Source organism: Nestor notabilis, unplaced genomic scaffold (assembly GCF_000696875.1).
Source record: "Nestor notabilis isolate BGI_N333 unplaced genomic scaffold, ASM69687v1 scaffold10559, whole genome shotgun sequence".
Classification (NCBI taxonomy): domain Eukaryota; kingdom Metazoa; phylum Chordata; class Aves; order Psittaciformes; family Psittacidae; genus Nestor; species Nestor notabilis.
The window spans coordinates 29,272-51,765 of record NW_009944111.1 but is presented as its reverse complement, the minus strand read 5'-3'; the positions used below and the strand labels follow the sequence as shown (position 1 = coordinate 51,765).

The 22,494-nt window shown below is 40.9% G+C and overlaps 2 protein-coding genes across 2 annotated transcripts in view; both read right to left on the bottom strand.

The window, feature by feature from the left end:
- Nucleotides 1–229, bottom strand: part of LOC104411771 (homeobox protein CDX-4-like) — an 8,192-nt gene extending 7,963 nt beyond the window's left edge. The window contains 1 exon segment of the mRNA XM_010022272.1: nucleotides 1–229. This exon segment is cut by the window's left edge and continues 22 nt beyond it. Within this exon segment, the coding sequence (XP_010020574.1) occupies nucleotides 1–229 (229 nt within the window).
- Nucleotides 230–8,768: 8,539 nt separating this feature from the next.
- Nucleotides 8,769–22,175, bottom strand: LOC104411772 (homeobox protein CDX-1-like). The gene is made up of 3 exons (XM_010022274.1): nucleotides 21,599–22,175; nucleotides 12,171–12,316; nucleotides 8,769–9,023 (listed from the first exon to the last, which is right to left on the bottom strand). The coding sequence occupies exons 1-3, from the start codon at nucleotides 22,029–22,031 to the stop codon at nucleotides 8,769–8,771; spliced, it is 834 nt and encodes a 277-aa protein (XP_010020576.1). The 5' UTR covers nucleotides 22,032–22,175.
- Nucleotides 22,176–22,494: the final 319 nt, after the last annotated feature.

The following is a 22,494-nucleotide window of genomic DNA, read 5'->3' as shown; positions in this document are numbered from 1 at the left end:
TGGAAGGCCGTGGTCCGTAAGCGTTCCAGGCCTCCCTCTGCGGGCCATAGTGGGATCCCCAGGTTCCCGCAGGCTGGCCGTGGGTGTCCAGAGCTGGCACATGATGATATCCCATGTAATCTGGATAGGACGGAGTAGACACAAAGTTTTGCACTGGCAAGTTGTTGTTACTCCTTGCAGATCCTGGATACATGCTGCTCTCCTTATCAAGGAGAGAGCTCACGTACATGGTTGTCACAGATCGTAAATACGTTGTCACAACATTTTGTTCTTCTGTATTTTCTTTTGCTGCTTCGATAGAATTGTGTTTGGTTTTCTCTAATAGTGCCACTCTGCTTGGAATCTTCTACTTCATCCTCTTTTATTATCAACTGTGTTACCAGGTGCTGGTGGTAATGGTTTACCAAGATCTTGCCTGACGTCAGCCTAACTGCCTGCCTCATAATTACATTTACATTCAAATGAAGTGCTGCCCAACCCCACCTTTCTGCTAGTTCTGGTGCTTTCTCTTTTAGAGAACTTTTATCTATCCTGTTACCCTTCCCCGATATTCAACAGTGATTCCAGTACTGTAAGATAATGCAACAGTTGTTTGTACTTATAAATAGAATAGACCTTTTTAAGTAGCAGTGATGGCAGTGTTTGGTGTTCAAATTATTCTTGGCTGAAACCTTTATTTTGTGATTTGTTCTCAATCAGCAAGTAAATCTTTCACTCTTAATTTCTCAAGTACTAAAGAAATCCCTAGTTTTTACCTATATTAAGGAACAGAGACAATTCAAATAATAAGTAGTCAATAACTTAAGAATACAGAGAACCTTGTAAACAGCATGCCTTGAGTATAACTGTCTGCAGAATTTCCCCCTCATTTTTGGTGTTTGTAAGTGGTTTTCCAGCATGGGAGAAATTAAGGCTTTATCTATAATGTGCATATTCACACACAGAGAGTGGTTTAAAGAGATCCCTTCATCTGGTGGCCATTGCAAACTGATAAATTTTAAAAAGTAGACAATAAACCTGCCTAACAAGGATGGTGCTAGAAGTACAAAGAAAATAACTGTAAAGAGTAGTGGAAAAAAATCTTTGATTAGTCCCAGTAATATTGTTGGCTTCTCTTTCAAGCTGATCTGCTGAAAGGCTGGGTTCCTTCCCCTGGAGCTGCTGTATAGTCATCTGCTTTCAGTGGTGGCAGCTCAGGTAGGTGAAATTGGTGGGGATAAACATCTGGGTTATCAAATTAGTGGCTCAGAACTGCCTTGATGCCTTTCTGCAACATGCCTGGCACATGGGTACCGCGTAGGCAAGTGTTCCCACTGGGAAAAATCGTTCTGAAGCTGCTTTTGTGTGTTGTTGTGGAGAGCTGGATATTACCATGGGAGAACTAAACCATGCGTATGACTTGAGAATTGCCTCTACATGGTTGTCTAGCTCCAATTTGTAGAGTGTATTTGATACATTTTTATCCTGGATGGATTTCTTTGCAATGAGCTATTTGTCAAGGGGTATGCTTGCAAAAGAGGTGCAAATTGCAATGAGTTGTTTCCCTTTACAAAGGTGTGGGTTTTCATTCAGTATGCTTTGTGTTCTGACACTACTCATATTCACACATCCCTTCTAATTCCCGCACTGAAGGATTCTAAGTGTGTACTTACAGACGGGAAAGATATTCCTGTTGTGAGTGTGGAGGCTTTTTGAGGAACGAATTTCTACTGAGGGCTGTAGCAAAATCTGATTCATTTTGCCATATTTACAGATTTCTTTATTGATCCTTGGGATCCTGAGAATGTTGAGGTCGGTTGCATCATAGGACAGGGTGATTGGTGTACCCTTATGAAAGTAGACATTAAAAAAAATCAGAAGAGACTCTTGCTTCTTTAATCGTGAAAGAAAAGGAATTGTGATACACCTTGGAATCTCTGGCCTATTCGTGAGCGTTATGCCAGCAGTTAAATTCCAATGTATGGTTAACCGTTATGCAGAGCTGTCAGTCAGAGGCACATCCAAGGAGGATCAAGTTTTGTCTCCATTGTCTGTATCTGAAATCCATTGGCACACTACAGATGAACTTTGGTTGCTCATGGATTTCAGACTGGACATGTTGCTCGACACATTCATTTCACTGAATGACATTGAATTTCATAGGATGCTTTAGATGATGGAAACAGTTTCAGTCCCTGGTCTTCCTCTTTCCTTATGGAATGCCTGAGCGCATACCCCCCACAATTTCAGTATCACCTAATCCTATTTTTTGTATCTCAAAGCTTTATCCTTTATTCTCTGTTGTTCTTTTATCTTCTGTTTATGCTCCTCCTTTCCCTTTCTTGTTTTGCCTGTTCCATTATCTGAATTTTCTTTAGATCTGTTTCGATTCTTTCCAGAACATAATTAGATCAAGATACGCCGATGGCGAATTGCTACACTGATTTGATACCAGCTAACAATAGTAAGCTCTGAGTAAGGCTTTTTGTTTAAAAAGATTTACATAGCAGGATAAGATTGCTGGGTAGGACTGCAGATTTTTAACACCAGAGTGAGAATAAGATAACTAAAATGGAATAACATTCAAATGATCTTCTGTACCTTGACTCTTAGGCCTCCCATATTGTGCAACAGAACCATGTGGATATATTAAAAAGGATCAATACCTTTGTGTGTAGTATAGTAGCTTGAGGCTACCAAAATTATGGAGTTGATAATTTTTTGAGAGCTTATTGATGATTAATCTAAATCTGCCTTCCAAAGAATCATTTCTTGGCCTTGCTTATGTCCTTCCATCCCCCATCTGAGCAGCTTCAGAGCTACCGAACCACTTCATCTGCAGTGTGTAGCAGTAACTTACTCTGTAGTTCAGGGAACATTTTGAGTGGGCATTGCTGTTGCGGGGGGAAAAAAAGGTAGTAGGTTAGACATCACAAAATCTCATCCATATGGGGGTTTGTACTTATGCCATTTTCTGCAGTGGATGATAAAGACAGGACAGGAAAGAGCTGTGTGGTATCAGCAGCAAGAGTGCTGTGCTCTTTGGCATCTTTCAGAGGCAGATTGCCAGAATAACCAATCTCCAAGGTTATTATTTGTTGATGTGAAGTTGTCTGTGTGTAAAATTTAGTTTGAGATCATTGGGGAAGAAAATTTGTTTTCTAACAAGTGGTTGATGAAAATCTAGCAATAATAACAAGCCTGGTGATATCCAGTATTAAAGTTTTGTTTGTACAGGCAGTGTAGATGGTGCACTGCGTACATGTGCTGGTATAAAGAGCATTTCCAAACTGAGTAATAATAATGGAATCACAACGTGCAATTAAAAGTTTTAATGACAGCTATTACAACTTCCATTTTAGGGACTACTGGTAGATTAGAACTGGCCTGTATGACAGGAACATATATTAAAGGTGTTATATCTGTGATAGTTTTTATTAGGAATCTTTACTCATAAAAATTACTCTTTCTTTTATATGGAGATAAGACGAAACAAATCTGTCCCATCTTTGAAGCTTGAAAATGATATGAAATCTATCTGAGGTTTTGTTTGTGAGGTGAAAAAGCAGGTGAGCTTAGTGTGTCTCACTTTGGCTAAGGTGATAGGAATAGATGTTTGCTTTCCTACCTCCAGCTGACCACTCTAATTACGCATCAGTAACATCAGGCTTAGGAATGCTTCTCGCCCATACCTTTATAACTGCATGCTTGGAATTTCAATGGAACAGCTAGCTAAGGACTTTGTTAGTGAGCTGTGTATTGCTGGTTGTTCTAATGCAGTATCTCGGAGATGTTATTGAGCCTTTTTCAAGCTGGACTTTCCGTGCACACCCATTCCTCCGAAAACTCCTAGTCAGCTATATAAATCTTGAGGAAAGGGCAGTCAGTGGCATGCTGTCAGCTGAGGTCAGTTCTGCTGGAAATAAAATCCAGCTAGTCATGAAGGCAGGGAGATGGGTTTAAAATGTGAAACACCCAGCTAAAGAGACAGCTTTTGCTTTCACTGAACTTACACAAACACAAAGCTTCCAAAAATTGCATTTACCCTCTTTAATGAGGCTGGTTTAATATGCAGTACCCTGGTGTTGCAGACACCCAAGTTAGGTCTCATTTTCTGGGCTTGAATTGCAAGTACGTCGAAATCATATCTGTCTTGACAGATGTGGGACAACCCAGAGAGCTGAGTGAGGGATGCTGGCTGAAACATTCTCATTTACTGGACTGAACTCTTCTGGGGGAAAAGAGAAAGGGAGATGTTGCAAGTTTCAGTTTGGCACCATGTGTCTCATCCCTAATGTGTATTTGTTTCTTGTAAGAGAACAACAGCAGAAGGAATAATGTCAGTTGTAAAGGAAGCCTTCCTCAATGCTTGCATTTTAATTTTGTGCTCTGAAATTTTGGCTATTAAATCGTTTTGAAAAATGATGAAAAGTGACTTGTTGGAAGTATGGCTGTTGGATTTACCCTTCTCTCTATTCTTCTACTGGTTTTCTAACTACTGCTAACAATGACAAACCATTCATTTCTTAATGGTAACTTTTGCATTTTATTAAACATAGCAACAATATATTTAATATGTAATCTGGATCAGTATTGCCTTTGTGAGGAAAGAATGGTCTGGAGCTAAAGAAGGGTCTTACTATTCTGAAATCTAAATAATGTAAAGTCTGTTACAAAATCAGTACAAAATAAGAGTACATCTTACCGCTGAAGCAGCAGAGCTCATACAGCAGAGTCGCAGAGCCTGCAGGTGAACTCCAGGTTAAATTGATTCTTCTCAGCAGAACCAGGAAAATGAACAGCAAATCCTCTATTGACATTTGTTCGGTTTCCTTCCTGAGTCATGTAGCACAAGGCTCCCACCTTACTGGAGCTCTTGCCCAGCAGTGTGGCTAGATGGCATTATGGGGTGCTCACTGTGAGTCTGAGGTGTTCTTTGCTGCGGTCTTTCTTTCATGAGGCAACAAAGGAATTGATTGCCTTTACTGTTTGCCATCCTTGCCATAAGCATGGTTTATATTCCTGGTAGACTGGCATTTATGCTATACATATTTAACTCTTTGTTCATACTCCCAGATGAGAGATTATTGTCTGTGTATGTCCTGCCTGCAAGTGACTGTGTTTTACTTGGATTTAGAAGACCAAGAACATGCAGGTTATATCTTAATGAAGTCTCTCAATTTATTGTGATATCTCTTAGAACAGAGTTTGTTACAAAATACACAAAAAATATTTGTGCTCTTTGAGAATGAAAACAGCTGGCAAACATTTTCATCCTAAAACCTGTGCCTATTCGTTTACCTAGTGAGGTTTGCACAGGATAGTGTCTAACTAGTATTATCTAGGGCCAGTCCAAGATGTGACAGGCTGTGTAAGTCATTTCAAGGGACATGTCAGCTTGGGTTGGAGTAAGCCTGTACTGTACCAGCAGCCTCAATAAGGGTGCTAAAGTAGGAGTATGGTCTTTAACATCCAGAATGTATGTATAAAGTTTTTTTGTTTTAGAAATGTCATTTTGAATTGTGACTCTCAGTTGCATTAAGTTTTTATAGAAGGTCCCATTTGCTGTGCCCTTCTTGATCTTTTTGTACCGTATAGAACACAGTTCTTGCTGGGTAGCTGGGTTTAAAGGTTAGTGAACTCCTCTGAAAACTGGATATACCTTGATCATTCTTCTAATCACAATTAGGATTAAGGGCTTAGATACTCTTGTGATGTTGTCTAAAGTATGCTTTTCTTCTTCAAGGCACTTTGCTAACAACCAATCAATCTCCACAGCAACTCTGCTTTAGTGTCCCTAGGTTTTAGATGTGATAAAAAGTGATAGGTTATATGATATACCCAAAGTCAGGAAGAAAGTAAGTTTTACTCTGAGGACTGGCACCAGTATTTCCTGACTCTCAATATTGGACCGAAATAACATCAGTGGTTTTGGCTCCAATTTTGTATCTCATTCTTAATTATACACAATACAATAAAATATTTTTCTTTTGGTCTTGGTGATCAACTGAAGCATTAAAGCACACTGAAAATATTTAGTTGAATAGATTGCTGGTAAGATAAAAAAGAAATAAAATGAACTACTTTAAAGAACCACTGGTGTAACTAGAAGGTTAATAATCTCTAAGGTATTGCCCTGGTTTATAGATACTGCTTTTGGAGCAGTAAATTTTAACCTTTGAACATGTGCTTCTGCAAATAAAATCCAGCCTTATTTTGTGTACTTAACAACTTCTGATTGGAAACACATAGCAACCTATAGCCAGCATGCTCTCAGCAAACTGGAGCAGAAATGAGGCACATCTTCAAAGTGGTCACTTATCTTCCTCTATAACTCTTCTACATGTAAACAAGATAAACCAGGTCGTTTTGCCAGATCCCTCTCTCTTTGAATGATGTTTAAATAATTTTAACGAGAAAGAAGTTGGATTCAGAGAGATTTCTTCAGGTTCTTTCTTGAAGGACTTTTTTCTTTTTAAAATTCTAATACGAATTTAAACTGTATCATGGAAATGGGTTTAAAATAGGTAGCTGTGAACTTGATCCTGCACAACCCTGTGGTCAGGGTTCTGTGCACTTAGCTAGAACTGAGTCCTAAATTACAGTACAAAAGACAAGTTTCCTTCTGTATTCTTACCTTCTGAAAATCTAAATGTGGACATTGTTACTGATTTTTCTCTAGTTTGCAAGCAGAATTCTGTTTAAGTGGCCAATGTGAGGATGCTTTTCAGTCTCTGGGAAGTTAAATGTATATGTACACAGACTGTAGGTAAAATATCTCTAGCATTTCCCTCTGTAGGCAGAGCGGCTGTTCTGGGTATTTTCAGTGGATTCCTCTTTTGGACATACCCAATGGATATATCTTTTGGGAAACCAGTGGTTTGCTTTGGTTGCCATGCTCATCAGCACGGGTGGTAAATCACTGTTGTTCCAACTTGCTCTTTGTCATGTTCTGCTTTTCGTAATATGTGGAAGTGAGTAGGAGCCTTTCTGTTGCTGAACTTTGGAATTTCTCATTTGTACTACCTGTGCAAACCTTCAGGCTGCTCTTGCCAGCAAGTGGAGCAGCATTGTGAAAGTGGGGATTGTACAATGCAGGGATGTGTCCATTCAAAGTTGAAGTTTAGACTTACTTAGTGCTGTCCTTCTCACAACCATAAGATGCTAAATAAAATGAATAAGTAGTGAAAACTGCCAGCTCCCTGAACCATCCTGGTCTTGCCGTTCTCCTCTACTTCTTGCAAGCTTTTTTTACCATCACCTTGCTTTTAAATTTGATACTAAAATTCACTAACAGACTAACAGGAACAGTCTACATGGTCACTTGCTACAGTAGCTGATACCACATTGGAAAATGATTATGAAAAAAGTCATTTATTTTAATGCTCTTTATATAACAAAGTAATTTGACATTACCAACATTTTGATGCTCTAATAGTACTATTTGTTATAATTAAAGAAATAAAAAAGAACGTAGTGCCTAAATGACTTAAAGCTCCTAAGTCTTACTTGCAACAGTGGCAGACAGATTTAGGAGGACACCCTGATGAAAATCAGTGAGGATGGGCTTCCTAAATATCTGAACTGCTTTTGACAATGAGGGTTTCAATTCCCAAATCACTTGTGTGCTCTGAAAATTCTCCCTTTGCAGACAAGTTATGCACATGCAATTGGTAATCATGTTGGGAAGTAAGTATCCAGCTTATGCTTAAGTACTGGTTACCTACAGGGTTCTGCTTAGTGTGGAAGGGATCAGCCCTTGGGAACTGAGACCCACTGAAAAACTGCTCAGAGCTTATATTTGAAATATTTGTTTGCTTGGTCTTCCATTAATTTGGCTTCTCAGACATTTTTAGTGCCACAATAGCTCTGAAAACTGGGCTGAATGTAAAACCAGTTGAATGCAGTTATTGCATCTTTATCTATGGGCTGTGCTGCCCCATGAAATGCAGCTACTTTTTAAAATACCTTTGCTTTTTAACAGGGTTCCCCCCTCCCCTTTGTTCTTTCCTTTCTTTTGTAGAATACAAAATGAGCCTGATACAATTTTTCCTCCACCAAAACCAAACTTGGGGGCAAAAGTCACAATTCCAGAATGCTTTTGAAACATCTGTGGTAAGATTGAGGAGTGCATGTGTATACCAGTGTATGGAGCATTGGAAATCATACTTGTCAAACCCAGAAAATTCCAAAAAGCTCATCCCTGACCTTTGCCCCTAACATGTAGTGAGTGCAACCACCACGACCCAGGCTTTCCATCAAGTGGGTCAGAATGTATAGGCCAGGTTTTCATTTATCAAGATCTATGTGTAAAGTCCATGAAAGTGAGTACATGGAACCTGTGTGGAGATCAAAGGAGAAGGAATACACTCTTTGTCTGGGGCGAGGGACAGACAGAGCACCCCCTTACAGCTGCCCTCAGCAATGCTGGATTGCCTGGGGCCCATTCTGTGCTTTTTTGTCTGCAGTGTCCTGTAACAAGTGGCTGTAGGTGGTCCTGGCTCTCCTTTCTGTGCCTTGGGGGTGCAGGCTGGGCATGGCATCCCCTGGCAGAGGTGCCCTGCAGCAAGGGCTCCTGGCGCACAGCAGCTCCATTGTCCTTGGGAACTCCAGCTACCCTGCAGACCTGGCAAGGAGCTCTTGGCTTACTGTCCTGGAAGCTTATGTGCACGAATCCATGTCATGCTGGGGACTTCTGCAAAACAGCTACAGCTGTCCTCTCTTATACTGTAGTGCTCCATGTACCGGTAGTTTATAGTGTTCATTATGCAGCAGCTTTTCCAGCAGCCTTACTGAGAGGCCACTACCTGCTGCAGATTCCCGTCCTGCTGCAGACCATTCATGGGAAGTGGAGGTGGAGGAGGAGGAGGTGGGAATAAAGAACTGGGCATTTCTGAATGAGTCTGTTGGTCAGGAACTGGCATTGGGCTCACTGAGCCAGAGTCACTCTGCATAGAGCCAAGGCTGTTGCCATCAAAATGAGTCATTTTCTTCTTCATTAATTTTCTTTCCTTGGCTCTGCGATTCTGGAACCAGATTTTCACCTGCAAAGGAGCAAAGGAAATTCTTTTCAGTTGCTAATAGAATGCAATGTGGCCCTTTAGCTAGGTCAAAGGTAAAATCAATAGCAAGAGCACCAGTGAGAAAGGCAGTGGCAAACTGGGACACCAGGGCTGTTTGCTTGGTTTTCATCTAGGTAATCTGTCCTCTCCAGTAATACAACATTTATTAATACCTTGATAAAAAGTTTTCAGTGTTCATTTTATTTTTAGAAGGTATTTCTTTATGGAATAAGCTTTGGATTTTTATTTTTTCTTTTTTTGTTACACAGGCTAACAGAACAGTTTCATGTGTCACAGTGATGGCCAAAAGAATCTGAGAGTATCTTTATATCGAAAGCTGTATGTGCAAGTTAAAACCTGTTCTGATAAACTGAGGCACAAGAGCTTTGCTGTTTGGATGCTGCACGTTAATTGCTTAGCTCCAGCGTGTGAGCCAATGGAAATACACTTCTGAGCAGAATTGCACCAGTGCACTGCTCTTGGGACATAATGTTACTTCAAAATACTGTCCAAGTGGTGCCTTAATAGCCAAGTGCCTTTTACTGCATTTCTAGATGGAGTCAGAATCTGCTGCTGCTTCCCACACTAGGCAGTGCTTTTACACTGCAGTCATTGCTCTATCACACCTGTCTTCGTGAGACATGGAGCAACTATTGAAGAGTGTATGGGTTTTGATTAGGACAGAACAAATGAGGATGTGAGATGAAGTTGATGAGTAATGGTCAGTTGAAAATACAGCAGAATTTGTTGAGATGTGAGAGGGTGAATGTTCTATGGCAACTGAAATGGCTTTGGATGTGAATAGCACTCCACACCAGCTATTTATCCTTCAAAGTGGCTCTGAATTGTGTCTACTTGGTGTAATAAGTCAAGCTACCTCATTTGGATATGTTGTGTTTTCTTGTTGGTGGTTGGATAGCAAAGGAAACACTTTTGTCACCATTTTCTACAACCCAAAGAGAAAGCAATGGTTTGCTGAGAAGTACTGATTTGTAGCCTTTGCTGGAAGATAGAAGGGGGAAGAGATCAATGCTTAGAGGGGAGATAAGAGAGTAAGAGGTGATAACATCTGTGACTACTAAACTGTGCTTTAAAGAAAACCACTGGGGAAGTCCCACAGAACATCTTAAGGAGTCTCTGGGACAGTCTTGGTGTACTTATCCTCAAGACATTATTATTCCCATTTTAGAGCTGAGGAATTTGGATGCATGCAAAGCTTGTGGGAATTTGAACTAGGTCTCTTAAGTCCCAGGCTGTCATCTGAGACATTTGGCAGTTAATATTGTGCTCTTAGTTTCTGGAATCTCAGTTCAGTCCTAAATCACGTTCCATTAAAGCAGTCTCAAGTACTCTCCTGCATTCGGTTTGTGCTGAGGTAAGCTGGTTTCACCCGTGCGTTTGCTGTGTGTGCCTGAGTGTTCTCACCTGAATCTAGGTTTTGGTTCTGGTTTGTTATTAAATCAGGGATGCAGATCTGCAGCAGTGATCCAGAGAGAGCTGTAGTAGGCACTTCAAGGCTGTGTGCCAGTTACCAAAGAATTTCAAGTAAATACAGCTCTCTAATGCTAGACTAAAAGCTAACATGGTCAGGTATATCTGCCCAACTTGTTCTTTACCTGTTGCCCCTCCTTCCTTTCAGTGTTCAGTTGTGTAGTTCTTACCCTCAAGTCCAGCTTTCCCTATTCCTTCTTGTCCTCAGCATGTCCTTTATTTCTGCATCCCTGCTATATTAGCAAGGCTTGGGTTTGCCTTTTCTTTTCCTTCATTAGATACTACATCTTTCCTTCCTTGTTCAAACAGTTGTCCTTTTGTCTTGAGAGATTCATTCCAGTGTTCTGGATGTGAGTTTTTTTCCTGGCGTAGGCAGGAAAAAAGCTTCTCCAGAAAATCATTTCAGGTTTTAGGCTGAATACAGTGGATCTTGGGATAGGACGGTTACAGTTCAGCCTTACTCATATGATGAAGTTGTTCAGTTTGTATGAAAGGGTAGTAGTGGGACTATAGATCAGGTATTAATCTTACATATTCAATAGTGACTTCAGAGACTGGAATTAATTTCATTCATGACATACTGATGATGATGAAGAGCAAATACTGCAAACACTGTTGCCAAGTTTCCCCACTATATATACTTGATTGCAATAATATAAATTTTCAATAATGAAATAGTCCTATTCAACAGTAGATTGAGAATTATTTGCAAAATGAGTATTTGCTTCTCTGTGAGCTCTTTCAGTGTGTGCTGTGTCAGACAAGCTCAAGTTGGAGGAACTACAACTGGGTGGATTTTTGGACTGTCCCTCCCAGTAGATCCCATAAATCAATGGGCAGCATCTTCAATGAATGATACTGAGTAACAACTGACTGGGAAACCAGTGCTGTGATGGTTTGCAAATAGCAAAGGCAGCAAATGAGCACGTTGTGTCCTGAAATCTGTTCCTGGGGATCCTTCAGTAAAGCTTTTGATGTTCTGTTTGCTTCTTGCTTCAATAGGCTGCATCAGGGAGGTTCCCAGTAAAATGGGACTGAACATATGCTCAGAACGTGGCACCAAGTGGTTCCAGAACAAATTATGTGTATCCTTCGATCAGAAAGGATTGTGTTTTGATTTACATTGTGGGAATATAAATGGAATTTGGAGGGGATGGGAGAAAATAGGGGCAGGAGAAAGGAGTAGTGAGTATGTAGGAAATCTTTAGCAAGAAGTGAAAGGCAGCCAAAGAAAAACACCTTCAAGAGTCCTAAACATACATGAACTCACTGCCATTCTCTGCTAAGACTGACTTTGTCAGGATTGGTTACAGAATTCCCAGCGGGACCAGGCCTTCTGTTTTAGAAATTCCAGCAAAACCTTTTCCCTGCTGCCACTACCCCAGAAAACCAGAGAGAAACTGGGGCAGGATTCTGTTGGCATTTTAGAACTCCTGTTTCTCAGAACAGGACTGTGTGTGAGACTGGTGTTTGCTCTGTGTTGTTGCAAAGCTCCCTGGCGAGAGCTGGGGGATATTTAGATCTGAGTGTAACCAAGGCTGCGAGTGCTTTTGGTGGTGTTAACCAATAGGGTTGGTTATCTCCTCCTCAGCAATAATAAATGCAAAGGAAATCCTGAATGGGTGATCCATACTCTACCTGTCTCTCGGAAAGTCTTAGGTTTGCAGCAAGTTCAGACTTCCTCCTGATTGTAATGTATCTGTTGTAATGAAATTCCTTCTCTAATTCTAATCTCTGATGATCTGTGTAAACCACTCGGTACTTCTCTCTTGTTCTTGTTTTACCTGTTTTGAAAGAAGAACACATTGCTTCAAGCTAGAATGTTTTTAACTTTAGTAACACAAGATATCTGGCTTTACAATGAGAAATAGGTTTGTGGGTATTTTAGACCTGATTCTCTATGCACTTACCCAGAGTAACTCCATTCAGTCTCAATTTACAACACAGGAGGTTGATACCATCAGGGTTTGGGTTTGCCCCTTAGTAGATAGATACACTGCTTCTCATATTCTTTATCAGTTATGTTATCATTTGGGAAAAGGGAAGGTGTTCTGGCTAAGAACAAGGAGCCAGGAAACCTGGGTTCTGTTCCCAGCTCTGGTGCAAGCTTCCTGACTGGTGTTGAGTTGCTCTGGTTTCTGTCCCTAAAGCTGATACACCACTACCTGCTAGAGAGGGTAACTCTGAAGGACATCTTACTGTACAGAAAATACTGAGAGCTTCCAGAATTCCTCACTTCTTGTTGCCAGAAAAATTAATATGGTACTGTGATTGTTACTGCAATTTGGAGGTTGTATTTTTCCTTCAAGCTTGGCATGGTCTATCCACAACTTGATAATTGCACAGGGGATAGCAATATAGATTTCCAGATGACAGTTAATAGAAAAGAGAAAAAGAAAGCAATAAATACCTTACAAAGGACATTGAACAATGATAGAGCTACAGCATCTGTTCTTTTGCAAGCATTCTGCTGCATCCTTTCAGCTGTGGGTACAGCTGAGTGACTTGGACACGGCTCAGCAGTACCCAGGCCATTAAAGGTAATGGCAAATGACATGAGCCAGTGAACACAGATGCAAGGAGCTGAAATTTTATGGGTTCCATACAGGATAATTTCTGAGGACAGAATGTGTTGGGAGCAGTGAAAGAGAATTGAGAATGGGAAAGGCTCCGGGTGCTTCCTCTCACCCCTCTCTCCTGGGCTGTTAATGTTCCTATTAGGCAATCAATACAGCAGAGCTCACCACCTGCTTAAAGCCAAGGCTCCGGAGCCCAGCCTAAGGGCTTCCTACATTTCTGAAAGATGGGATCATTGCTGAGTTAAGACCAGTGTTACCATCTCAGCTACCTACAGTCTTAGACTTTTTGTGCTTCTTTCTGTCTGTATTTGCATGAACATCTCTGCAGATGTGTGTGATTAGGCTGTAAATTGTCTAGGACAGGGAATGCATTTTCAGTTGGTATTTTTTTGCAGCGAGTCCCACCGTGGTAGTGGAGGTTGTGAATCTTTGTGTCCTTAGTGGTCGCTGCAGTAGAAAAGCCCTCTTAGCTTCAGGTTCTCTCCAGTGATGCAGAAAACTCGAGGCATATTGTAGCTTGCTGCCTGAGCAGCCTGCTGCAGCTGCAGCTTAACTTCATACAGCAGCTCATGTTTACTTATGAGTTTGAGGAATCAGTTTTTGGAAGATATAATAATTATGCTCCTCATAAGAGCAGTTAATTTTGAATGGAGAGGGCCAAAATAAATTTTTAGGCACTAAGCTAGTAAAATTGCAGTCTCTGAGTAGATGACCACAGCACAGCTCCCCAGAGCAACCACCTTCCCCTCCAGGAGAGAAAAGCTGGAGGTTTCCTGTATCAGTGGTGGCAAAAGCCTTATTTCTTCACAGCCCCTCCTCCAAACTCCCCTTGCTTTTGAAGTTTTGACATCAGAAAAGATCAGAATTCAAGGTACAGAACTATAGCAGAATCTTTAAAGTACTTTATCCCTCGATTCATGGTTTGGTTTTACAGCTGTGGAGGGAGATGTGATGTTTCCTTGTTCAATAGCTGAACATATTTAAAGCTAACATTGCCTTCCACTTGCTGGTAGTGGCTTGAGAGCCACATCACTTTTTTTTTTCTTCCAGTATTTGACAGTCAGTACTCTGCTGCTTAGAAGAATTCTTAGCTCCCCAGAGTATTACTTGCATTAGACGCTTATTCAAGCTCTGATCCTTTTTGAACTGTTTGTGTAGATCCTAAATACAGACTTGTTTAGCACTGGAAGTCCTGGTCAGTGTGATACTGGTTGTGGATAACAACTGGTTCACCCTATTGGACTCTTTAGGACTTTTCCCAGGCTTGTAGAACAAGATCTACATCAGAATTTGATCACTCAGCTTCTATGCTCCATGGTGTTCATCCCTGGGAAAGCATATGCATTAACAGAGCGTTTACAATGCTGTGGGCTTGAGGAAATCCAATGGGAAAAATAGGCGTGTGCATGTCTGTGTGTGTTCCTTGCACTGGGGTTTCTGCTCCAGCCATGCAGGCAAAACCACTGTGCCTTCCCTCTGAAGGTTCTGCTGCTTGGCTGGGGCAGATGATGTGTTGGAACATTCTCATTTCAGTGGCATTTCTGTCTTGCGAAACTGCAGTGAAAGCAGAATGAGCCCCATTATGTTTACACTGATAATCGAGTGAAAAGTGCTGTTAATTTTACAACATTATGGGAAGAATCTGAGAGTCTCTAAAGAAGAGCAGTTACTCAGTTCAGGCCACATAAATACCGGGACATTTGTTTTCATTCATTCGAAGTGTAAATTGTTTGTTTAACATATGGTCACCCGTGGTGCTTTAATGCCTCACTTGGTATTTTTGATCTCTAGCTCGGTGGTTTAGTTGGGCTTTTTTTCCCTCTTTAAATGAGAATCTGGGGTCATTTTATGGGAGAAAATGTTTAAAATGTTTCCTTAATCTCCTTTGTGGTGTTAAGTTGGAGTACACAAAAGAGCAACAAGGTGATCTTATCTTGAGCTCTATTCTCATTCAGAAGCCATAGACAAATATGGAATGTTCTTCTATTGCCAAAACAAGGTGGTAAACTTCAAGCTAAACCTTCCTGTTTCTGGTTTGAAGTGCTTCAACCTCTGTTATTTGAGCAGGAGAGGGTTGGGCTTTTTGGTTTTTAAACTGAAGAAGAAATTAAATGTGTGTGGAAAACAGAGCTTTCTCTCATCAAATATTTTATTTTTGTGTGTGTAGCTTTTGGTTTATTTTTAGTAAAAATGGTAACATCTGGTTTCTTTTTGAAGGAAGATTGGGAGCTTTCACATCTAATTTCTTTCTTTAAAGTAAGCTAAGAGAACAATTCAGAAAGTAGAAAGGCAAAAGGAGAACATTTCCTTCCTGAAAGTCAACAAGAATCTGAGAAAAGTTCTCTGATTTGTCACATAGATCTTGTCTTTAATAATTTGATCTTTTTATGCAGAGAGACAACAGACATTGCTCTGGTTTCTCTGTTCCTAAAGCTGAGACCTGCCCGGGTCTACCAGAGGATGCTTTTATTCTGGCAGAGACCTGTTTTAGACTGCTAGGCCTTCACCCAAATCCTCATTGATGTCAGTGAGAGTCTTCCTAATGCCTTTGTTGGATGCTGGGTTGGAATTAGGCTGCATATGGCATTTCCTTTCAGAGGCAAAGTACACTTTTATTTGCCAAAGTTAACAAACAGCAGCAACAAAAGCTATCTCTAAACAGTTTAGGACTTTAGCCTCTGAATTCCATCTGTAGGATGGAATAGATGCACTCTGCTGCCTTCTGAGCCCAATCTTCTACTGCTCTTATTTACAGTGATACATTTTATTTTGAGAAGTATTACCTGAACAAAATTTAAGGTAGGACTAATTGGTTCACCCCAGAGACAACAGAAGGATGTTCTTTACTTCTCAAACTTCTTTAGGAGGTAATGGCAGAATTTAATAATGCAATGATAAAAGTTAATATTTTAATCCAATTCTGTAGTCAAATCCTCCTCTCTTGGATGAGTGAAACTACCAATGTTTCACTTCCTACAATCTGGATTCATCTTTTGTTAGTGACATTATTATTTTAATCGGCAGTATAGTGTCAGTTTTATTGGAAATGTGTTCTGTCATGGGCAGATACTATGGAATTGCAAGTTGGAAAGGTTAGTAGTAGTCGGGTGGAAGAAAAAAGAAACAAAAGAGCTTTGAAGCAGCACCTTTGCAGTACGACTGCCTTTGTGTTGGGGGAGTGGATTTCCTGGGCCTGATGAGCTGCTTAAGAACAGTGAGTTTTGTCAAACCCCTATTTTGCAAACAGTGACTACTGAAGACTATTGCCTCTGGAGGGGCAAGCAATGAGACATTTCAGAGTTGGGAAATTTCTCGTGAGCTATAGTTTAACAATCCTGTTCTATCACATCCACTCTGGCAATTTTTGTGACTGGCCAAGTTTTGAGCTGGGGGAAGGGAACAGCTTTCCCATTGGTCATAAAATTCACAGAGCATTTCTTCTGAAGACAATAAAGCTGGGAGAAGGCCTCTTTATTTGCTGTGAAAATCATCACCCTTTCCGGCAATATAACTCCTGAAGAAAAGAGGGAGAAGGAAGAGACAAGACTGCATATCAAAGCAAAGCGAAGTGTTAAAAGGGTCTGTTGCCTCAATATGACAGATAGGCCTCAAAACCTCAGACAATGTAGCCAGGAAAGGGAAAAAAAACCTCAACTCTACCATCGGACCTCACAACTAGTTTACAAAGCAAAATAAATTAGCATCAGAACTAGCCCTGGCCCCTTTCTCAGTGCCTCCACTCTTAGCTTTGCAGGAATATTCTTCATCTACCTCATAAAATCCAGAAGCTACCTGCTTTAGACAGGAGATGTCGTGGTGTAGAATAGTAGCAGATGATGCTGGATTATTTACAAAGGACTGTAATCTGGATTCTGTGGTTTAGCGTTTCAGAGGAAGTTAATGTCTGTACTTGAGGACTGGAAGCTCACTTAAGTCAGCTCGAAACATGAATCAGCTGCCTGGCCTGAAGACATGCTCAGTTCACATCTGCATCTTGATGTTCATTTAGTGTTAAGAGATTAGTGTTAATTTTTGAGTTTATAAAGATACAGACTGTCAGAGGTCATGCCCCTGAGTTTTGTTTTGGGACTATCTCTAGATATTTAAGCACTTTGGAAGTGTAGGAAGAGAAAAGGGCACATTCTCCCTAGTGTAATTTCATTGATTTATGTGAAGTTGTGAAGCAAAAGTAACTTTAAATAAATCTTGAAGATGGACATTGTGCTGCACGCTGAAAAGAACAGAATAGGATCATAGAATTGGGACCTTTCAACAGACTTGAAGAATTTTCCCTTCTCTTCTGTTGACATCTATTCAAAATGCTCATGCTTACAATTTTGAATGTGTTCTGCTATTCTGTACTAAAGCTCATTGGCCAAATCCTGTCCTTCACTTTGTTAGTATAAATTTTTGTATTCATCTTCATCATGCACAAGTAACTGACTCTAAAGCAGAGTCATTTTTATCACCTTTAAACAAGGATTGGACAGACTGCCCTGTATGGATTTTGTTTGGCAAAGATACAGGTGGATTTCCAGGTGGCAAGATGGGGGAAATCCCACTGCCAAGGACTGTATAGGCTAAAAAGCAAATGAATAACTGAATGTTTTTCCGAGTGTTGTGTATTCTTTAGGCATTCAGCATTTTGCAGGAATGGCCTCTTAAGAGGCTTGTCTCTCCTCTTTAGGTTTGAGGGAATGTAAGTTCTTCCTTCAAAGACTAGATGCTATATGTTTAGAGCACATTTGATGCTGATGCTATAGCACTTATCATCATCATCATCAGAAAAACTGTCTTACATTTTCAGAGTGGATTTTCATGGAATGATAAAGATAGGAGAGCTGTCGCCTATGGGAAAGTCTCTGCTCATAATCACTTCACCTCTGTTTCAAAACTTGTTCCCTCCCTGTTTTATGGTCACGGAAGTGCAGTTCTTAAGATGTACTTTCAGCTTTGTGAGCAGCTTCTCATTGCTGCTGGAACTGCCTGGTACTTAACTGCTCCAGCTCTTTGTTTTGGGCACAGGTTTACCACAGATGTATGTTGTTTTCTCTCAAAGGCAAAAAGTAAAGTTTGCTCCTATATGAGTGACTGCAGACCTCCTTAAATACATTGAAATCAAAGGAAGAGATTTGTAACTTGTTCTAAGGTGATTTTGTACTACTCTTCATCAAAGAATTTCCCTGTAATTATGCTCTGTGCATGTGGAATTGCCACCTCAAATCTCCAATTGCTGTGGCTTTGTTCTGTTCTGTTACAATGGCTAGTTGTCTTGGCTTTGCTTGCCCTGTCAAACTGGGGCTTTAGGAGAGGGAACAGGAGCAGTGTAAGGGTTAGAGAAGGGTCTTTTCCCATCTGTGTTCTTGGTTGAAACCAGTAAGTAGTCAGTGTTTCCTCCTTCAGGTGTTTGGAGTCAAAACACATTTGCTTTCTCCTGTATCCTGAACACCCTCAAGAATGCAGTGACTAAGCATTGAATCCTACCTGCACTGTGTTTAGGATCAAGTCCCAGTCCCTCCAGTTCCAAAGCTGCAGGGACAAACATTCAGACATCCTTCAACCAGAGAATGATGGATGAAAGCCTCAGTAGATCTTTTCTGCAGGAAGCACATTCCAGTACCACTAAACCAGGGTGATAGTCTGGCATTAAATACTGAGATCTTCCAGTTTCAAGTAGTATAACCTCAAACCCTTCACTGAACACCAGTCGAAGACATGGGTTTACATTGGATGTTCTTTTTAAAGTTACAGAGTAAGACTTGAAACCATTTCTTCCTTTGTTCCAGATTAGTTGTGGGTAACAGAGTATCAAAAGACCTGGAGGGCATGAGGCAGTGGCAGCAATTTCAGTCAAGTGTTTTGTTTGTCATCTGCCAGGTCATTACACCACAAAGCACCAGTAAGAGAATATAAACCATGAAATCTCTGGAGATGGAAACATCACTGATTCTGTGCCTTGTTTCTGTAGCTGCTACACATCAGACTACTCAATGTAAGTAAACCTTTCGAAAGAATCCCTCCTGATCTTAAAGGGGTAAGAGTACAGGAACATCTCCAGCACTCCTCCAAGATACCTTACAGAAATCACTTGCCTTAATAACTATTGTTTCCATAGTGAGATAATATTATTATTGATAACTAGTATTTTGCAGCAAGTAATGAACAAATAATAAAATCAATGTGTCTAATTCATGTTCTGATGACTTTAGTAAGTCTGAGCCTCAGTTCGTCCATCTTTAAGGCTAGTGGCTCGTATCTATTTCGCAGGGAATAACAAAAGCTAATAATGATAGGTGTGATTCCTTCACTCTTGCCTATACAAGACCTTTGCTAACAGTCCTAAAGGTTTGCAAAGAGACAGAGGGTAGTGCTCAGTGCATACAGCCTTAGGGAGTAGAAAGCAATGATTCCATCTAAGAAAATGCTGAAGGGTTTGATCATGTGCCAGCAAAAGGAACAGACTCCAGTGAAGCAGATCTATTGGCATGGAGCATTCCTGGCCTAGCAAATAAAAATAAGAGGGGAAGAAGCAGCAGGACAATTCCTTATCTGGGATTTGCTCTAAAGCATGACCCAGTACCCATTAAGTGAATGATAGGCTCCCACTAACTTCAGAGGGCCTCCCACTAACTTCAGAGGGCTTTATGCTGGCCCGTGGGCATTTGGGAGGATACAATCCTATGACATGCTGATTTCTTCAGCTCTTCCTGAACTGAAGATGCTCAATGTCTTGTTGGCCCATTCCAGAATAGAGTCCCAACGCCTTCTATGAATGCTCTGCCCTGTGCAGGCTTGAAATATGGAAGGTTAGAAAGCCCTAAGCATGTTTCTTAGGCAGCAGGCAGTTAGAATGTGGTATTGTCTATTTCATATATAGATGTATAAATCTCGCAGTGTGTCCACCCTGCTAGAAAAGGGACAGCACAGACAGGTCAAACCAGGCCTTTCTCTGAAAGGCTGCAGTTGAAACCCACAGTGAAAGAAGAGATGAGAGGTTGTAGGGTTCTGCCATCTGTAAATCACAGTTTGTGACTAATTCCATTGCCCTTGTAAGGGCTACGTAAAAGTAAGCTTTTTTTTCAAGACCAGCATCTTTTGTCTTTGCTCAGAGAGTATTCAGTGAGGAACAAATGTGATTTTAAAATACTTACTGCTTCTCTCCACCCCCCCAACATTCTATTCAGCCAGAGGAACAACCTATTCTGATTGTCCTATTGACTTCTATGGACTCTCTGAACTGAAGTTGTGTGCAGCAGGAGTGAGGATAACTCAGTCTGTCTATAGAAATTAGATGTATTGTTTTAATACAGACAATTTTTCTATACAGTTACTTTTGTTTTTCTAAAGTCTGTTTTAAGCAATTGCTTTTCCATCAGAGATTGATTCAGTGCTTGCTTTGAAAACTATTATTTACAAGCATGTGTGGAACAGAGCTGGGGTGGGAGGAAAGGCTGGAAGGAAAGGAACCTTCCCGAGATGTAACACTGGAATACTGTGAGCATCTCTTTAGGGGAGTCATTGAGCAGCCTTAATTTCTACTGATCTCAGCTCATGGCAAAGCTGCTCAGCACCTTGGGGGATCAAATACTTTTATATAGTGGATTTGGTTTCTGTTCTTTTCAGGCAGTTTTCCCTCTTTTCTTTCTCCCCTGTCTTGTTTCTATCATTTTCCTGTTCATACAAGGTGCAGGTTTTTGTTTTAGGGATGCTCAATGTTTATATTTTTAATACTGTTCCTCATGACAATTAGACAGAACCTTTTCCTCTTGCTTCATGACTTACTTTTACTGCTGAAACACAATTGAAGAATTATGCATTGGAGACTGAGCTGTGGCTGTATTAACTGATTGTGTTACCAGAGATCTCTGTATTCCCGCGTATCCTTAGAGTTACTACTACTGAGCGAAGCAAGGCTTTCCTTATCACTCCTGGGTTTAGAGCATTGACTCATTGTTTGATCTTGCAGATCTCATTTCAGTGTTCTGAGGTTTAGAGAAGTTGTTTCTAATATGAAGCCTTATTTCCAGCCCCCCCTACTATATATGTTTTACTTGGACTTTTCATACATACTTCTAAAACTTGAGGAAAATAAGTAAAGTAGAGGTGGTGTGAAATACAATACTTTGATCATGATTTCCTTCTGCAGACATGCTGCTTCATTCTAGTCTGTAGGACTCCTATTGAAAGCTATTATTTGATATCACAATTTTTTTTAACATCTCTGAAGTGAAAATACTTCCCTGTCAAAAGACTTTACATTTGCCTCAGTATTAGAGGTCAAGCAAGAAATATAAGAAGTAGTGAGCAGATCAAACCCAGCATCCAATAACTGAACCAATATTTATCTGCTAGCAAGAGAATCCTTCAGAGCAATTAGGATCTATCTTTGTTACACTGTACACTTCCTCTAAAGAGGGAACCTGGCAAAAACACCCCAACAATGCAAAGAAAGTAACATCTCAGCATAAAACCTCCGGGCCCGCCTACCTGTGGAAGTGGATTGCACCGTTTTCCTCATCCATTCATAAGAGCTGTGCCTTTGGCTGTTGGGAGAGATTTGCTGTGTATTAATTGTATCTACAGGAGGTAATCCCCCAGATCCAGCGGGATGGAGGGAGCTGTAATCAGCAGAAGCGTAGGAGACCTGTCCAGGAGACGAGCCATTGATCTGAGCAGCACCGTCCGTGCCGGAAGGTCCTGGTCCGTAAGCATTCCAGTCCTCCCTCTGCGGGCCATAGTGGGATCCCCAGGTTCCCGTGGGCTGGCTGTGGGTGTCCAGAGCTGGCACATGATGATATCCCATGTAATCTGGATAGGACGGAGTAGACACAAAGTTTTGCACTGGCAGGTTGTTGCTGCTGCACCTTGCAGATCCTGGATACATGCTGGTTTCTTTATCCAAAAGATAACTCACATACATGATGCTCACAGCCTGGCTTTGTCTTGCTGGGACATCCTGCTCCTCACAGTGTGTTTGATCTCTCTTCCCCTCCTCTTTCTTTCTCTCTTTTCTAGCCCTGACTGGCTCTATAAATGACTCATGCTAGCCCTGATGTCCCTTTACTACACATGATTAACAATGGTTTTACCAGGTGCTGGTGGTAACAGTTTACTAAGGTCCTGCCTGATGTCACAGATAACTGCCTGCCCCAAAATTACATTTGCATTCAAATGAAGGGCTGACCATGCAGGCAACCCCACCTTGCTGCTAGGTCTAGTGCTTCCTTTCTCACAGAGCCTTTATGTAGCGCCATCCTGGTTCTATACTTTTGAATGTAGTTTGAAATCTCGTGGTCTTCAAGCAGAGTTGTGTGTGCAGTTAACCAGTAACTATTCACACAGAAGTAGTGTTTTTTCCTGAGGAATACATGTCAGAATCTAAC